At 45.9% G+C, this 19,861-nt stretch overlaps 1 protein-coding gene across 1 annotated transcript; it reads left to right on the forward strand.

Annotated features, from left to right (window-relative positions):
* The first annotated feature begins 4,307 nt into the window (after positions 1–4,307).
* On the forward strand, positions 4,308–7,846 carry sfrp2 (secreted frizzled-related protein 2). The gene is made up of 3 exons (XM_084318993.1): positions 4,308–4,907; positions 5,428–5,508; positions 6,306–7,846. The coding sequence occupies exons 1-3, from the start codon at positions 4,406–4,408 to the stop codon at positions 6,608–6,610; spliced, it is 888 nt and encodes a 295-aa protein (XP_084175119.1). The 5' UTR covers positions 4,308–4,405; the 3' UTR covers positions 6,611–7,846.
* The last annotated feature ends 12,015 nt before the right edge of the window (positions 7,847–19,861 follow it).

The following is a 19,861-nucleotide window of genomic DNA, read 5'->3' on the forward strand; positions in this document are numbered from 1 at the left end:
ATACCATAATATTGGTCACTCTTCTTTTGCTACGAGAACTAGAGGGGTAGCCATAGTCGTCAGACGCAAATTAAATATCGAATTGAAAGGGGTATGGTCGGATGCTGAGGGGCGCATAACTATAGCTAGGATTATACACAATAACAGGAAAATTGCATTGGCAGCGGTATATGCCCCGAATTTGTACGAAGTGGGTTTCTTCACTTCACTAACAGGAGAAATGTTAAACCATCCCGAGTACTCATACATAATAGGTGCGGATTTTAATGCCATTTGGAACCCAAGGATGGACAAAACTTACCTTTCCTTCTCCAGCGAACAAAAGAATTCATCTAAAGCATTAAAAGATTGGTCGAAATCAACAGGAGTAACTGATTTATGGCGTTCACTTAACCCCATGACCCGCAAGTACTCCTGTCGTTCGGCGAGACACAACACACTATCCAGAATTGATTACGTCTTTGCATCCCCGAGAATATTTGATAAATACGAAGTGGAAATGACACCCAATGCGCTATCAGATCACTGCTACTTAATCCTGAAAGCAACATTTGGTACATTATCTACCCGGGCCCCAAGATGGCGTTTTAATTCGATGCTGCTTAACAACAAGGAATTCATTACACAAATTAAAGAAGCTCTCACAGTATTCCTACAAGTTAATGCTAACTCGGTGCAAGATCCCAGAATATTATGGATGTCGGTAAAGAGTATGATCAAGGATTTCTCGGATAGATTTACCTCCATATTGCGCAAAAATCAAAACACAAAACTGTCTGAAATGGAAACGCTTTACTCAACGCTTTTTAATTCTTTAAAATACAACAACTCTACTAGACTAGATAACCAAGTTAACATTCTAAAGACCGAGATCAAAGCAATGTACAGACAAAAATCGGAATTGCAAATACGCAGCACTAGACAACAGCAGTACTTCCAAGGTTCTAAACCTAGTCACCTATTAGCCATGCGACTAAGAATTAATGCAAAATTTGCAGATATAACTGCCATTAGGAAACAACAAGCTCTAGTAACAGAACCCAAAATAATAAACGATACATTCAAAGAATTCTACTCCGATTTATATAACTCAGAAACGACCTTTGATCAAGACAAATTAGACACATATCTTAATCAAATTACTCTCCCTAAACTTACAGATGAAGACGCTAAACGGTTAGAAGTACCGATCACATTAGAAGAACTCAAGAAGGCCATATCCGGAATGAAAAACGGCAAAGCTCCGGGAATTGACGGTATCCCATCAGAAATGTACATTTCTTGCTGGGACATATTTGGACCCTTATTACTAAATATGATCTTATACTCAGTCAAAGAGGGAAGCTTCATCGAACACCAAAATACCGCACTCATTTCAGTTCTTCACAAAAAAGACAAAGACCCCACTGAATGCGGTAGTTACCGTCCTTTAAGCCTCCTCGGAACCGATGTCAAACTGTACTCTAAGATATTAGCCATCAGATTGCAAAAGCATATGACGTCTTTAGTTCATACGGACCAAACAGGCTTCATAAAAGGTCGCCTGATCAATGATAACATAAGGCGAATACTGCACGTACTAGATACAGACAAAGAGGACATCACACCTAAGGCGATACTATCCCTGGATGCTATGAAAGCATTTGACAGGTTGGAATGGTCGTTTCTATGGGCAGTATTGGAAAGGATGGGGTTAGGAAAAGGTTTCATTGATATGATTAAAGTACTATACAAGGACCCATCGGCCATGATTACAACAGGCACAATCATCTCCAAAATCTTTCCGGTATCACGCTCTGCCAGACAGGGTTGCCCTCTTAGTCCCGGACTATTCAATTTATCATTAGAGCCTTTAGCACAATATATAAGACAATCCCAATCCATAGAACCAATCGTAATCAAGGGCACACAACAAAAAATTAGTTTATATGCGGACGACGTAATATTGTTCATGCAAAACCCCAACACCACATTGCCTCATCTGCTCAAGTTGATTGAGAACTTTGGTGATTTATCGGGATTTAAGATAAATTGGCCGAAGTCGGCTTTCCTTCCACTTAACACCCCTGCAAAAAAAGATATAACCCTCCCAGGTGCGATACCGATGGTAAAACATTTCAGATGCTTGGGAGTGGAAATATTCCCCACCATAAGACAAACGGTGAAGCACAATTACACAAAAATACAGAACAAAATCAAGGACGACCTGGACAGGTGGGCAAAACTTAAAAACTCAGTACAGGCAAGGGTATCAATAGTTAAGATGGATGTATTACCAAGAATCAATTTCTTCAGCTCAATGCTTCCGTTACCTCCTCCAGAGGGCTACTGGAAAAGATTACAAACCTCCACATACAAATTTATTTGGAATAACAAACCACCTCGCATAAAAAGATCCACCGCACAGAGAAGTAAAGCAGACGGTGGCATGGCAGTCCCAGATTTTTTACAATATTTTAATGCCTTCACATTAAGACCATTGAAGAAGATATGGTTTGACCCCGAGGCTTTGGTATCTTGGAGAAAATTAGAAGAAAACATAGTAGCCCCACAGAGATTGAAAGACATAGCATACACTAAACTTTCAATCAAGCATTGTGAGCGAGAATTTGGCCCAATAATAACCCATGCAATCAGGACATGGCGGGAAACTCAAAGGAAATTTCCTAACAATCAAGTATGGCATAATCACACTCCCATATTCAATAACAATGCTCTCTTAATGGGAAAACGACCTATAAGATTCCCTGTATGGGAAGAAAGAGGCATACACTCATTAGGGGATATTTTTAATAACAAGGGCCTCTGTAGTTATGTCGAAATATGCATAAAGTTTAACCTCACCGAGTCCACATGGCTTTTTTACATACAGTTAAAACTTTGTATGAGATCCCACGGTGTTCCATTACACATACCAATTGAACACCACAGATACCACAAATTTTTCTATGACAGAAATACATTGGGAGGTTTTGTATCAGGTTTTTATTCACAATTACTAACGTCCTCGTACGAAACCCTTCAACTAGACAATGTCTGGAGGAGGGATATACCAGACCTGGAAAATGACTTTGATTGGCAAGGAGCCTGGGCAAATGTCCGACTTACATCAAGGAACCCGGATCATCAACAAATCAATCTGAACTATATTCACAGGACATACTTGACTCCTATAAGGCTGTGCAAAATGGGGCTTATACAAAACTCCAAATGCTCCCAATGTACAAATGGGGACGAAGGAACATTTATGCACATGTATTGGGACTGCCCACCAGTTAAGACATTCTGGGAAGATGTGTCCCAACAATTATCAATACTCGTATTTTGGAATATACCTGTACACCCCGCGGTATTGCTATTGAATGATGTTTTTGAGTTTGCAGTGAACCCACAACTAAAAAGATTGGTTTTATCGGGTATCACAGTAGCTAAAAAACTGATTGCATCACGTTGGTTTCAACCGGAAAAAATGTGCCGGAAAGTGTGGTTTCTTACATATCTTGATGTGATATATCAAGAAATATCAACAGCAAGAATTCTAGGGCTCAATGAATCCAAAATGTTAATGTGGTTAGAAGTGGTGGAGAGAATAAAAGCTAGCCTATAATGGTGATGTCTGGTTAGGAGTGAGGGATAATGGAGGTACTATCCAAGAGGGGGTCCGGGAGGGGGGGATTTGAGCTGGAGCATATGTGTGTAGGGTTTTAGAAAATAGGTATTCGGGGTATATTATATACTAACATTTATATAATTGTAACTTCGCTGGATATACACGGTATACGGTTAAAATGTTATTATTGACTATTTTTGTTTTATCCTGTTTCTGTACTTGCATATATTTTAACCACCTTTACTGAAAGTTTCATTATACATTGTGTGTTGAGTACTGACTTTTAATAAGTTTTGTTTTGCAATAATAAAAAAAATTAAAAAAAAAAAAGGATACAGGAGATATATTAATGGAGGGTAACGTGCAGGGAAGAAAATAATGTACATACATAAACGTATAATTACGTTTTTTTTACAGTATATTATAAATAAAACATAGACTTTTTTTTAAGCTTTGGAAAACCCCAGACCTTGGCTGAAAATAATAGCAAATTGAACATGAGCACTTTTGGTTTAGTTTGACGGCACTAGAAACTGTAATTTGTCTACTATTGGAAGGTTCGTATCGTCTGATATGATAATGATGGAAACCAAAGTAGGCCTGTTCTGAATGGATGAGAGCGCTCTTTACGCGCAGCGCGCTGACTCCTCCCAAACACAGCCAGAAGAAAACTTCGCGTTACAACAGAACCGACCGAATAACGGAGTCTCTCTCCACATGGCAGCTGATGCTCAAGAGATAACCTGCTATACTTTGAATTGATATTTTCCTATACAGTCTTACGCGCCGACGAGGATGAAGGGCTTTATTCTGTCAGTGGTGTGGGCGATCACAACACTACCCGCGTGCATGGAAGCCATCCACGGATTGTACAATTTTGGCCAACCCGAACTGTTCTATAAGAAAAACAACTGCAAGGCTATCCCCGCGAATCTTCTCCTCTGTCACGACATAGAATACACCGAGATGCGTCTGCCCAACCTGCTCGGACACGAGACCATGAATGAAGTCCTGCAGCAGGCGGCGTCTTGGATCCCACTGGTCCAGAAGCAATGCAACCCCGACACCAGAAAGTTCCTTTGCTCCCTGTTTGCACCGGTCTGTCTGGACGACCTGGATGAGCCCATTCAGCCGTGCCGGTCGCTGTGCGAAAGCGTAAAACACGGGTGCGCGCCGGTGATGTCGTCCTTCGGCTTCCCGTGGCCAGACATGCTGGACTGCAACCGTTTCCCACCCGACAATGACCTGTGTATACCACCCGCGGGCATCGATAACTCCGTGCCAGTGACCAAAGAGGGTAAGGTTTAGTTATATAATAAATTACCTCATTAGACCTTCACTTGCCCTCCCCATGCAGGCCACCGTTCATACAAAAAAGAATAACTTCTTAGACGTGCATGAATACCTTGCAAAACGATGTATGCTAAAGTAGATCACTTTTCCATCCAAAATGTTTGGGACACAAGCCAAATAATCCGTCAGTGAATGCTGTGAAATTAATGCTTTATTAGCTCCTGTCACCGCGGGGTCTTGGACTAGATGTTTTCCTTTCAGGGGATGTGTAAACAGCATGATGTTTCCAGTCTGACGTGATGTCAGTCTACTCCTGAGATCAACAGTATAGCCTACCAGTGTGGTGTTAAAAAAAAGAATGCACAAAAAATAACACACATGCAGCTATACTACAGAATCTAACAAACAATAATTGAATCATACATCCTATGTACAGAATATTAAGACTGTATGCCGTGTGTGAGCTTGACATGACACCTGTTGCCTTGGCATAAACTATATCTACTCTGATTTCTCTTTTTTAGTGCCCAGAGTATGTGATGCGTGCAAAGAAAGAAATGAAAACGACAATGAAATCGTGGACAACCTCTGCAAGAATGACTTCGGTAAGTACTTCCCCTGTTTCACATTAGACTATATGAAAAAACAATGGAGTGATTAAGGGGATATAGTTCTGATTTTTCTTGGAACTCTAGCCCCATTTATAACCAATTATGGTGTTGAGTCCTTTCTCAGCACAAGCCATGCTGTTCCTCATACTATAGCTCCGGTTGAAAGTCACTGAAGTACACAGAGTACATTTCAGCGAGCCTCAGTCAGCTCACACGTGTGCACAGACCGGATCGTGGCCCCATTGACTGGTTTGTTTGTGACAACCTATCGGGAGCTATTAGTACGAGGAACACATGGTGGATTGTGCCGAGCGAGGAGTAGTACCAGCAGCAACACATCATTGTTAAGTAAGAAATGGGGCTAGGGTTTAATAAAACAATTATAACTATCCATTTAACCACACTACAGAAGGTGGTTGTGAAAGGGTTAACCTTCTGTAGTGTGGCTGTGAAAGGGTTACCCTTCTGTAGCGTGGTCGTGAAAGGGTTACCCTTCTGTAGCGTGGTCGTGAAAGGGTTAACCCTTTGTCGTGTGTGGCGGTGAAAGGGTTAACCTTCCGTATTGTCGCAGTGAAAGGGTGTTAACCATTTTGGTGGTGTGGCAGTGAAAGGGTTAACCCTTTAACTGCCACACAACAGCCGGTTAACCCTTTCACATGCCACACGACAGAAGGTTAACCGTCGGTAGTGTGCTAGTAAAGGGTTAACCTTCTGTCGCGTGGCAGTGAAAGGGTTAAACGAAGGATGGCGATCTCATCTTCTCCCCCCCTTTTTACTAACCAATCAAACAGCGCTGAAGATCAAAGTGAAGGAGATCTCCTACATCAACGGCGACACCAAGATCGTGCCGGAGACCAAGGGCAAGACCATCTACAAGCTGCACGGGGTCACGGACCGCGACCTCCGGAAGACGGCGCTCTGGCTGAAGGACGGCCTGCAGTGCGTCTGCGAGGAGATGAACGACATCCACGCCGCCTACCTGGTCATGGGCCAGAAGATGGACGGCCACCTGGTCATCACCTCGCTCAAGCGCTGGCAGCGAGGACAGCGGGAGTTCAAGAGGATTTCCCGCAGCATTCGCAAGTTGCAGTGTTAAATAAAAAGAGCTTGTTTGTTGTAAAAAAAAAAGAAGATCAAACGGTTTAGGTCGATGACCCCCCCCCCCTCCCCTTCCTCTCCCCTCCCTCTCCTCTTCTGCTTCATCGCTATACTGATCATCAGCAGGTGCGCGTAGGTCACTTCTCACTGCTGTGATAGGCTAGTCAGTGGGACTCTCGCCGGCAGCCCCCTTTGCAGTGTTAGAACAAGGCTCATATATGGCCTCTCTCATCATAACTCCAGAACTTAGCCGAAGGGGGTATATTACACTACAGGATGCTGAAGACCTTGAGAGGCGGAGGCATTCTTGGCACCAGCTGTAAACAGCCACCTTGCTTGAGTATAGGCTATAATACTATGATGGGCCACGTTATACGGGGTAGTTTATAAGAGCTGTGCCAAAGAAAAGCAGGCAATAACTGTTTCCAATATACAATACAAGACACAATTAGGTAGACAGACACAATTAAGAGGATGGATAAATATTAAGTGCATATCATTTACTGTATATCATTAGGGTGAATTTGTGATTCTTGTGTGTATGGTGTGATATTCAGAGTCAAGATAGATCATGTAATTAGCGTTTTTTTGTTTTTTTTTTACATACCCTTTTCTCAAGCAAAATGAGAGATAGCTGGCTATATTCTCTGCCCGTTCAATCATGTTTAATAGTTCTATACTTGGCCTTCGTTTTTGTACTTGAGCCTCAATACTGCACTGTACTTTTCTACACAGTATAAATGGAATATTTTTGTAGTTCAGGCTTTCATATTTCTTTTTAGCCTTGATTATATCATGTTTAACTGCAACTATACCAAGTTGTTTTTTGTTTCCTGTTTTCTATCCATTGTTTCCCCTTCTTGCTTTTTTAGGTATTAACTAAGAATATCACAACTGTATATTAGGGTGGTTGGTAATGATGTCGTAAATGAGAATGACTTGGTAAATGCAGATAATCCCACTGTTGTCGTGTGTATGTGCTGAATGTAAAGTATTATTTGAAGTAGGCTATTACTCTGTAAATATCAAATATTGTGTTTTATTCTTGTACATAGTGTCAGTGTCAGACAGAACAACAGTAGCAGATTTGAGAAAGAAAGATGTACTCCTTCAACTGTTGTTCTGCCTAAGTAACATGAAACCTGCAGGCTATTTGCACACAGCAAATGGCCAAACTTCTGTAAACCTATCTTCACTATAGGAGACAATAAAACAAAGAAACACTGAAATGAAATGGCTTAATGAATAGTGGTGTCTGTGGATACATTTAGGAGAACCTAGTGACATTGCTTATCATAAATAACATATAGGCCAAATTATTATGGTCATAATGACCTGAAAGAGAGGGAAAACAACTATTACTGATTGAACACCGCCATCTACTGGGAAAGTATGGAACTCTGGTTGCAACCACTTGACTAACACAGGCTGATAGGCCATGATGACCAGCATGAAGAATCTTAACGCTCAACAGATTGTGATTGCCAATAATAATAATAATGTATTTGATTTGTAGAGCGCTTTATAATTGTGGAGCAAATCTCAAAGCGCTACATTGTAAAAACAAAAGCTAGCAAGAGAGTAAAAAAATAATATAAAATAAGCAAGACTAAAACTAGTAAGGACTGAGTAAAAAGAACACTAAAACTAGTAAAAGAGTAAAAATAAAATAAGAAGGGCTAAAACTGGTAAAAGAACATAAAATGTGTGGAGATAAAACTAGACAAATCAACAAAAGGCTCTATTAAAAAGCTGAGTTTTGACTTTTGATGCCCTTTTTAAAAGCATCCACAGTCTGTGGTGCTCTCATGTGGTCAGGGAGAGCATTCCACAGACTGGGAGCGGATGAGCAAAAAGCCCGATCTCCCATGGTGCGGAGTTTGGTCCTTGGGCGCTGGAGGAGGTTTGCCTGGCCGGAGCGGAGACGTCGTGAGGAGGAGTGAGGGGGGTGATGAGTTCTTTAAGGTAGAGGGGGGCCAGCACTCATTCAAGGGTACTATGACTATGCGTGCACCTCATGGTACCAAAGCACCTCAAAGGCGCTTAAAACAAAATTACAAACATCACAAAACAAACTGGTCAGACTACTACTTGACCTGAATCCCAGAACCCACCTCACCCCTGCCCACTTTGCCAACCTAGGATGGCTTAGAGTAGACGACAGAGTACAGCAACTTGCAATGGGCCTGGTCTACAAGATACACTATACGACCGGGGTGCCCATGTACATGTCAAAATACTTCCCAAAGGTCAGTGAATACCACAACCACTACACCAGAGGAAGCTCAACAAATCATGTTAAACCCAGATTCGGCTCAAACAAGGGACTAAACACGTTTCGCAATTATGCCACAACAATGTGGAACGCCCTACCCAAAGCTGTAAAGGAATGTGAATCCCTGCCCACATTCAAAACCGCTCTTAAAGAGCACCTACGGGAGGCTGCAATTCGAAACTGGCCACCGTAAATGCCCAAAACCCCCACCACCTCCTAATAGACAGTCTCCTCCCACCGCATGTATATATTCCCTCCCCGCCGTATGTATATTTCCCTCCCACCCACCCACCCCCTCCTAATGTACAGTCCCCTCCCCATCATATGTATATACTCGGTCAGGATCTAGGGGTAACAGTACTGTATATTTGAATACCGTTATGTCACAAATGTATCAGTACTAAATACCTATATGTCCCTATGCCATAAATGTCATGTATGTTGTGTATGTCATAAATGTCTATATGAATTGAAAATGGGGGACCCTGATGGAAACAAGACAAACGTCTTTCTCAGGTCTGCATCCCCTTAACAATTGTATGTATTGAGCCGTACTGTATTGTACCCATTCTGCAATCTGTTAAATAAAGTTTTCATTCATTCATTCATTCATTCATTCATTCAATATCTAACCATCTACAGAGAGCTCCTATCCTAATCAACTACTAGCCCGTTCTCTATAGGTTACAGTAGAATGCACTGGTTAGGACCAGGCAAGACAACCCTTGCATCCAGACCTGATTACGAATTCAGCTGAGAATGATGGAGACCCCCATAAGTAGCCTACATAATAATAATAATAATAATAATAATAATAATAATAATAATAATAATAATAATAATAATAATAATAATAATAATAATAATAATAATAATAATAATAATAATAATAATAATAATAATAATAATAATAATAATAATAATAATAATAATAATAATAATAATAATAATAATAATAATAATAATAATAATAATAATAATAATAATAATAATAACAATAACAATAATAATAATAATAATAATAATAATAATAATAATAATAATAATAATAATAAACTTTATTTATTTAGAAATTGCAGTTCAAAGTGCTTCACATCAGTAAAAAATACAGGCATAAGCGAGCATAAAAAAGATAAAGATCTAACACAATAGGCCTCTCTGTTTACGGTTTCATTCAGTAATAAAAATAATAAAATAGAATAGACTAAAAAAGTGTGGTTTGATTCCGTTTAAAAATAGGCAATACTAAAAATAATAAAATAGAATAGACAGAGTAAAAAAGTGTGATAAAATAGTTCAATAAAAATATACAATAACATTTACAACAGAGCATCGCTCATAACACTTAATAGAACAACAGAGCAGTGCATCGCTCTTAACACTTTGAGTTTCTTTACAAAGTTCAGTTCTAAATTACCTTATAGATATAGAACAACAGAGCAGTGTGTCGCTCTCAACTTAACAACAGAGCAGTGCATCTGTTATGGTTTGACACCGACCCCAAACGCAAACGGCACAGAGAGAGTTGTTTCAGAGTTAGCCAAAATCAAGGGCTTGTTTATTTACTGAGTAAACAGAAAGAATTTGGTGGAGAACAGAACAAACTGAGAAACAAGCATGTGAGGAATGTTTGCTGCTCTGCAGCTTCTCCCGGGGGGTTACGTTTGTGGAATCTGTCCGTGACGTCTGAGCCGCTCTGCAGAATCCTCCCAGCATATACTCCGGGGTGGTGGCGGATAGGGAGAGAGAGAGTCCGAGTTAGCTCAGTGCACAATTGGAAACTGACAGGTGACAGGTGAAGTGACTTGTCCAAACAGATAAATCCAAGTGACAGAATCTTCGGTGTGAAACACACAGTGAGCAATGTCCAAACAATAAATCCAAGTGACAGAATCTTCGGTGTGAAACACACAGTGAGCAATGTCCAAACAATAATAAATCCAAAGTGAATATCCAAACAGGCAAAAAGGGTGAGAACAGTCTGAATGAAAAACAGGATCTGTTCAGTGCTTTAACACACACAAAAAACGATTGAATCCAAAAGACTGTCTTGCAAAAACTCACCAGAGCGCTGTGCGTGAAGCGAGCGGATCAAACAGGGCGAGCGCTTCGTAACGGGGAAGCAGGTTCTCCAAACGGAATACTCCTCGAGAGTCCTGGGAGGCAAAGCACAGGGAAAGCAGCGACGGAAGGAAACGGCAAATGCAGAGAATATTTCAGAACGATCCAACATTGATAATAGGGGAATCAGGGTATATAAAGCCAAGGGGTGCTTAATGACAAGCTGTGACAGCTGCGGGATGAAATTGATCATTGCTCCAGAAGCGTGTGGTTGGGGGAGCACCAATCAAACGGCATCTACAGGAAGAAGCGTGTGGAGAGGAGAATGCAATTAATTTACCGAAATATCTTAAAGGAACAGAGCGAGTGGGTGAGCAGCGGACAAAACCTCACAGTACCCCCCCCTCCAAGGGAGCCACCCGGCGACCAGGCCGACCCGGCTCGCCCGGATGGGCACGATGGAAGTCTGTGATCAGGCCGGGATCCACGATGAGCTGTCGGGAGACCCAGCTCCGTTCCTCCGGGCCGTAACCCTCCCAGTCCACCAGGTACTGGAACCCCCGACCCCGCCGTCGAACGCCCATCAACCGGCGGACCTGCCACTGTGGGTGACCGTCCACCATCTCGGGAGGTGGTGGATCAGGAGCTGGAGGCATCAGGGGACTGAGGGAGACAGGCTTAACCCGGGACACATGGAAAACGGGGTGAATGTGCATGGACGCAGGAAGTTTAAGACGCAGAGCCGCCGGACTGAGTACCTTCAGAACCTCGAAAGGTCCGACGAACCGGGGGTTAAGTTTCTTGGCCGAGGACCGAAGCGGGAGGTCCCTCGCGGAAAGCCACACCCTCTGCCCAGGGTGGTACGTCGGCGCAGGAACCCGGCGCCGGTCAGCCCCACGACAGGCGCGCTCAGATGTCCGGAGCAGCGCGGTCCTGGTGATCTCCCAGACCCGTCGGCAGCGGTCGAGGTGGTCCTGCACGGAGGGAACTGCCACCTCCGTCTCCTGTGCAGGGAAAAGAGGGGGTTGGTAGCCCAGGGATACCTCAAAAGGTGAGAGGCCGGTGGCGGAACTGACCATGGAGTTGATGGAGTACTCGACCCAGGGAAGGAAACGGCTCCAAGAAGCTGGTCTCTCGGCTGCCACACACCGAAGAGCAGACTCCACGCTCTGGTTCATCCTCTCCGTTTGTCCGTTAGTCTGGGGATGATAACCAGAGGAAAGACTGACCGTCGCCCCCAATCCCTTGCAAAAAGCCCGCCATACCTGGGAGGTGAACTGGGGCCCCCGGTCCGAGACGATGTCCTGGGGAAAACCATGGAGGCGAAACACGTGGTGTGTCAGGAGGTCCGCCGTCTCGGCCGCCGAGGGAAGCTTGGAAAGGGCCACGAGGTGAACCCCCTTGCTGAACCGATCCACCACGGTCAGAAGGCAAGTGTTCCCCTGGGAGGAGGGAAGACCTGTGACGAAGTCCAGCGCCACATGTGACCAAGGACGGCTCGGAACGGGAAGTGGCTGTAACAGCCCGGAGGGTGCCTGGTGGGAGGCCTTGCTGCGGGCGCAGACCGCGCAGGCCAATACGAACTCCTTGACGTCGTTCCTCATGGTGGGCCACCAGAATCGACGAGCCAGGAAGGAGAACGTGCGATGAACGCCCGGGTGACAGGCGAACCGGCTGGTATGGCCCCACTGGAGGACCCGGGACCGGACTGAGTCGGGGACGAAGAGACGATGAATCGGTATGTTGCTTGGAGCGCGATGGAAGCGTAGGGCACGCCTTACCACCCCCTCGATGCCCAAGGTGACGGCTCCTACCACCCTGGCCTCCGGGAGGATGGGAGTCGGGTCCTCAGTGGGTGGAGCCCCCTTGGAGTGTAACCGGGACAGGGAGTCGGCCTTCGTGTTGCGGGAACCAGGACAAAACGTCAGCGAGAAGTCGAACCGACTGAGGAAGCTGGCCCATCTTGCCTGCCGACCGTTGAGGCGCTTGGAAGCACGGATGTACGTCAGGTTCTTGTGGTCCGTCCAGATGGTAAACGGCTCCTCTGCCCCCTCAAGCCAATGACGCCACTCCTCCAAAGCAGCCACGACCGCCAACAGCTCCCGATTGCCGATGTCGTAGTTCCTCTCGGCAGGGAGGAACCGACGCGAGTAGAAGGCGCACGGATGTACCTTCTGGTCCGTTGCCGAACGCTGGGATAAGACAGCTCCCAGTCCAGTATCCGAGGCGTCCACCTCAACGATGAACTGTCTCTTGGGGTCTGGGTGGAGCAAGATCGGGGCGGAAGTGAACCTCTTCTTGAGGGAGCGGAACGCAGCACACGCCGCTGGGGACCAGTCGAACGGCAGGGCGGGAGAGGTCAGTCTGGTAAGCGGTTCCGCCACTTGACTGTAGTTCCGGATGAACCTTCGGTAGAAGTTGGCGAACCCGAGGAAACTCTGTAACTCCTTCCGAGTGGTGGGTTCAGGCCATTCCTCCACTGCTTGGATCTTGCAAGGATCAGCTCGGGTCAAGCCCTTCTCCACGATGAAGCCCAGGTAATCGACGGAGTCGGAGTGGAATCGGCACTTCTCCGCCTTGACGAAGAGCCGATTGTGGAGGAGGCGCTCCAGCACACGGCGGACATGCTGTATGTGCTCCTCGAGGGTCTTGGAGAAGATGAGGATGTCGTCCAGGTACACTACCACAAACTCCTCCAGCATGTCACGAAGGACGTCGTTCATGAGCGCCTGGAATACCGCCGGGGCGTTGGTGAGGCCGAACGGCATCACCAGGTACTCGTAGTGGCCCCTGGGAGTCTTGAAGGCGGTCTTCCATTCATCGCCCTCACGGATACGGACTAGATGGTAGGCACTCCGGAGGTCCAGCTTGGTAAAGACGGTAGCCTGGGTGAGAGGCTCGAAGGTGGAGTTCATGAGAGGTAGAGGGTATTTGTTCTTAATGGTGATCTCGTTGAGCTGGCGATAGTCGATGCAGGGTCGAAGGTCCCCGTCCTTCTTCCCAACAAAGAAGAAACCGGCCGCCACCGGGGAGGAGGAAGGCCGAATGAGTCCTGCTTCCAAGGACTCAGAGATGTATTGATCCATCGCCGCCTTCTCCGGAACGGTCAGACTGTAGAGGCGGCTGCCGGGAAGGGGAGCCCCTTGGCGGAGGTCGATGGCACAGTCGTACGGACGGTGGGGTGGAAGGGCCTGAGCCCTGGACTTACTGAAAACCTCCATGAGGTCGTGGTACTCGGGGGGTATAGTCGAAAGGTCTGGAGGCGGCTCACCAACGGACCTCCGGGGCGGGGGACAGGACGCCGCCTGTAGACACTGGGCATGACAGGAGGAGCTCCAGCCCTTGATGGTACCGGAGGACCAGGCGATGTGGGGCTCGTGCAGCGCGAGCCAGGGCCGACCCAGGACTACTGGGACAAGAGGGGATCTGGTGATAAGGAACTGGAGTCTCTCAACGTGGTTTCCAGCAATGGTCAGCATGACAGGGCAGGTGCGTTGAGAGATGTCGGCCAGGCGGTGTTGGTCCAATGCGAATATCTCCAAAGGCCTCACTAGGTCCTCAAGTGGAATGTTGGCCCGGGTAGCAAACTCGAAGTCGAGGAAACTCTCGTCTGCCCCCGAGTCAATGAGTGCCTCCACCGTGGCCCGTTGGTCCGCCCAGGCCAGGGTGACGCTCATCAGATGGCCAGGTGGTGCACGGCTCTGGGAATGAGAAAAACGGCTCACCAGGATCTCCCGGGGTCCCGGCGAGCCTGGTCTTTTGGCCGGGTGGGGCAGTTGGCGATTCGGTGTCCCTCCCGACCGCAGTAGAGGCAGAGACCGGACCTGAACCTCGCCTCCCGTTCAGCTTGGCTCAGATGAGAACGTCCCAGCTGCATGGGTTCCTCCTCGGGTACCGAACGGGAGGGGAAAAAACCACCAGTCGTGTTGGGGGCAGGGCGACCAGCAGTACCGTCACGAGTACGGGGGGTTCGGAGTACCTCAGGAGGTCCCTGTCGGGTTCTCTCACGTCTTCTCTCCTGGAGGCGTCCGTCGATGCGAATGGCGAGGCTGAACAGGTCCTCGAGGGACTCAGGTTCCTCCCGGGTCGCGAGCTGGTCCCTGACTGCGTCACTGAGCCCCCTCATGAAGGTAAGACGAAGTGCTTGGTCGTTCCAACCGCTCTCCACCACCGCCAGTCTGAACTCCAGCACGTAGTCGGTAACCCCGCCGCTGCCCTGCCGGAAGGTACCCAACCGGGCTCCAGGGTCCAGACCACGGGCTGGATGGTGGAACACCCTGCGGAGCTCAGCCACGAAGTCTGGATAGGAGAAACAGAAGTCTGCCTCCATTGCCCAGGAGGAAGTGACCCACTGGGCTGCCCGGCCTGAGAGCAAGTTAGTCATATAGGCCACTTGGGCTCCTCTTGAAGTGAAACGACTGGGTTGATGACGAAAAACCAACTCACATTGCATGATGAATGTGGCACAATCCTCGAAGTTGCCGTCGAACAGCCGTGGTTCGGAGAGACGGGGCTCCCGAGGTGCGGGATCGGGAAGCGCGGGGCCTGCCAGGGCTGCGGGGGATGCTCCAGCCAATGTTCCTGAAGGAAGTGGGGGTACAAGCAAGGCGTTAACGGTGTCACTCAGCGTGTGTAGATGGAGGAGAATACTTGATTGCTGGCCTGCCAGAGCGGCCAGGGACCCCTGAATAGGCTGGACCTGCTCCCTGAGTTCCTGTACAGCAGCCGCAGCCCTGTCTAGTTGGTGACTGTGATCCTTGGTTAACTCGATCTGGCCAGCTAGTGCTGTTCTGACTCTCTCTGTGTCGGCTGGGGTCGTCATATTGGTTGGATCGTAATGTTATGGTTTGACACCGACCCCAAACGCAAACGGCACAGAGAGAGTTGTTTCAGAGTTAGCCAAAATCAAGGGCTTGTTTATTTACTGAGTAAACAGAAAGAATTTGGTGGAGAACAGAACAAACTGGGAAACAAGCATGTGAGGAATGTTTGCTGCTCTGCAGCTTCTCCCGGGGGGTTAAGTTTGTGGAATCTGTCCGTGACGTCTGAGCCGCTCTGCAGAATCCTCCCAGCATATACTCCGGGGTGGTGGCGGATAGGGAGAGAGAGAGTCCGAGTTAGCTCAGTGCACAATTGGAAACTGACAGGTGACAGGTGAAGTGACTTGTCCAAACAGATAAATCCAAGTGACAGAATCTTCGGTGTGAAACACACAGTGAGCAATGTCCAAACAATAAATCCAAGTGACAGAATCTTCGGTGTGAAACACACAGTGAGCAATGTCCAAACAATAATAAATCCAAAGTGAATATCCAAACAGGCAAAAAGGGTGAGAACAGTCTGAACGAAAAACAGGATCTCTTCAGTGCTTTAACACACACAAAAAACGATTGAATCCAAAAGACTGTCTTGCAAAAACTCACCAGAGCGCTGTGCGTGAAGCGAGCGGATCAAACAGGGCGAGCGCTTCGTAACGGGGAAGCAGGTTCTCCAAACGGAATACTCCTCGAGAGTCCTGGGAGGCAAAGCACAGGGAAAGCAGCGACGGAAGGAAACGGCAAATGCAGAGAATATTTCAGAACGATCCAACATTGATAATAGGGGAATCAGGGTATATAAAGCCAAGGGGTGTTTAATGACAAGCTGTGACAGCTGCGGGATGAAATTGATCATTGCTCCAGAAGCGTGTGGTTGGGGGAGCACCAATCAAACGGCATCTACAGGAAGAAGCGTGTGGAGAGGAGAATGCAATTAATTAACCGAAATATCTTAAAGGAACAGAGCGAGTGGGTGAGCAGCGGACAAAACCTCACAGCATCGCTCTCAACACTTTATAGAACAACAGAGCAGTGCATCGCTCTTAACACCTTATAGAACAACAGAGCAGTGCATCGCTCATAACACTTTATAGAACAACAGAGCAGAGCATCGCTCATAACACCTTATAGAACAACAGAGCAGTGCATCGTCTTAACACCTTATAGAACAACAGAGCAGTGCATCGCTCTCAACACTTTATAGAACAACAGAGCAGTGCATCGCTCATAACACTTTATAGAACAACAGAGCAGTGCATCGCTCTCAACACTTTATAGAACAACAGAGCAGTGCATCGCTCATAACACTTTATAGAACAACAGAGCAGTGCATCGCACTCAACACTTTATAGAACAACAGAGCAGTGCATCGCTCTCAACACTTTATAGAACAACAGAGCAGTGTGTCGCTCTCAACTTAACAACAGAGCAGTGCATCGCTCTCAGCACTTTATAGAACAACAGAGCAGTGCATGCAGTACATGTCTCCCCCTTGATGATTTCGTGACTATTTTAAGAATTCATGTTATTACTACTGTGCCCCAATACAGTTCCGTCAAATTTGGATATAAAATCTAGGGCTCCTTCATAGACAGTGAATGGGGCACTAACTGTGTAGACCCATGGAATGTTTGAGCTCTTACCCAGATGAAATGCAAATTATGATGATTATTTGAAGGTTCTCTCTGTGACTTTCTTTTTGTTTTAGTGGTGCATGATCACATTGACCTACACTGCTTTTTGTTTTAGTGGTGCATGATCACATTGACCTACACTGTCCTGGTGGAGCACATCAATAACAACATGGCAGTTCTTGGGTTACTGGTAGAATTTGGTTTTCTATACTTGTAGAAGACTTTGGTACAATTGCCAACTTACACAGGGATGCAGGCCTAAACATGTGTAGGCAGCAGGTTTATTAACACCGAGACTACAACTAGGCAAGTTGCATTAAATGGAGAAAGAAAAAGTGTTCCAGGAGAAATTTGAATGATTTGAACCTATAAGCGGCATAGTGGTTAACACTGTTGCCTCAGTCACAGCTAGAAGGTTGTGGGTTCGATTCCCGCTTGGGGACCAGGTTGCTGTGTTGCCAGTTACCCAGGTGGGGGATCTCCCGGGCCTTTCTATGTTCTCCCCGTGCTCGCAAGGGTTTCCCCTCCCGATAAGATAAACCCAATGGAAAAACATGCACAACAGATCGCTAACGCTGTCTGACGAAGACGGACAGGAGCACTTGGATTGGTCCCCGGGGCGCAGCGCTCGCTGCAGCCCTTGTCTGCTCCCGGCTGCCCTTAGGGGGAAGGACGACGGGATGCAGAGAACATTTCGTCAGCGACTCAGTGCATGTGTGTGTTCCTGTGGGTCGCCCATCGTGTGTTCGTGTGTGTGTGTGTTAGTCTGATGACAAATAAAGACTTATACTTGTACTATAATATCTGCCTTCAAACTAACAGATTTAAAAAAGAAAAAATCATGTTCAGTCCTCTGGGGAAAACCGAATGCTAAAATAAAAGATATAGAAAGTAAATACATAAACAATGAAATACAAATCTACAAACTGTTTATTGATTGTACTCTAATATAATTCTAAAACAATGTAGGTTTATGCAGTGGCGCACATTGCCTAAATAATAAACATATAAAGCCCCACCAGGTGGAGACAGGTAGCCTACCAGAGATCATTGAGAAGGTTGTTCCACAACTGGTTGGAGCATGCTTATCAACCCTTTATTTTGGCAAGCATCAGAAAGCCCTTGCCACCTTTATAATATTTAGTAGAGCTTTTAAGTGGTAGGCTTGTGGTCATTTAATAGTTTGACATTTTACTTAACAGCAAACAGCAACCACAATAAGGTAAACTTGTATTGAAATCTTGAACCCTAATGGAGGGTGAAGCATGCATTTGTTTCCCCTCACGCCTGGGCGTGGTCAGGAAAGCACATTATTCTCCTGAACTCAAATATTTGACAAAAGGTGTCTTCTTCTGATATGTGAGGCATTGGGAGCTATAAGTACTAGTAAGTACATTTCAGTTCTAAGGTTCTCAATAGGAAATGTTTAATAGTAAATAGTTATTAGTTGTTATTAAAAAAAAAGATGATGTAACATTTTATATTACATGATGTAACATTTGAATGCTGGTATTACATGCAATTACCAATAGGGCTTGAGCATCCGAGTTAGTGGTCTGCAAGGGCCTTGAAATAAAGCCCGAGCCCTGCCCGAGCCCGTGAACTTCAGGCCCTGCCCGAAAATAAGCCCGACTGTAAATAATATTTTAAGCCCTAGCCCGCGTGAAAACCCGAAAAAAATTATTATTGTTATTATTATTATTATTAAAATATAAAAAAAATTGTATTTGTTTTAAATATTCGAAACACGGTTTTATATGAACGTAATAAATAAACAAAACTAAGAAGCATTTACATAGCCTGTTTCGCAATGCCGTCTCTCCCAGTGCTCGCTTATATAGACTGACTCACACATCAGCCTCGTAAAACGTATTGAAGGCTATAGAATCTTCTTTGACACACACACACACACACGACACACAATAGCCTACTCAGTCAAACAAACAAACAGAAAACAGAAATCAGATTTCGAGCAGAGCAACGTAATGAAAATCACAACAAAACGAGTAGCGAGTCGCGACCCAGCAAATAGTAAACATCACTCACCACAACGTCAGCAACGCGTTGAACACCATTAACAAAACCGGCTACATACATCCCAAGAACAAATTAAAACGTTCGCCAACTGGCTATATTCCAACACAACCGCGCGCTGCAGTAATTACATCCAAATGTTTCTCTGGCGCAAAAGAGAAAGCTAATCTTAAAACGAAGGTTATCATATAACCCTAGTTATATAAAAAAAAAAAAAAAAAAAAAAAAAAAAACGGCGGTGCCCAGGCCCGGCCGAGCCCGAATTATTTATTAAAAAAAAAGCCCTACCCAGCCCGAACCCGCCGGGCCGGGCCGGGCCCCGTCGGGCCTGGGCAAGGTTGCAGTGCACTAATCCGAGTCAATAGGGTATATCTGCAGAGCCGCAGAGCCCAATGTCTGGGCGGGGCTTCGGGGCCTGTACTGTGCGT

Source organism: Notolepis coatsorum (genome assembly GCF_963971535.1).
Source record: "Notolepis coatsorum genome assembly, chromosome: 7".
Lineage (NCBI taxonomy): Eukaryota > Metazoa > Chordata > Actinopteri > Aulopiformes > Paralepididae > Notolepis > Notolepis coatsorum.

Coding starts and splice junctions, on each gene's coding strand:
- sfrp2 (XM_084318993.1), top strand. CDS start 4,406: ATGAAGGGCTTTATTCTGTCAGTGGTGTGGGCGATCACAACACTACCC. Junction 4,908..5,427: donor CGTGCCAGTGACCAAAGAGG/GTAAGGTTTAGT, acceptor TCTCTTTTTTAG/TGCCCAGAGTATGTGATGCG. Junction 5,509..6,305: donor CCTCTGCAAGAATGACTTCG/GTAAGTACTTCC, acceptor CCAATCAAACAG/CGCTGAAGATCAAAGTGAAG.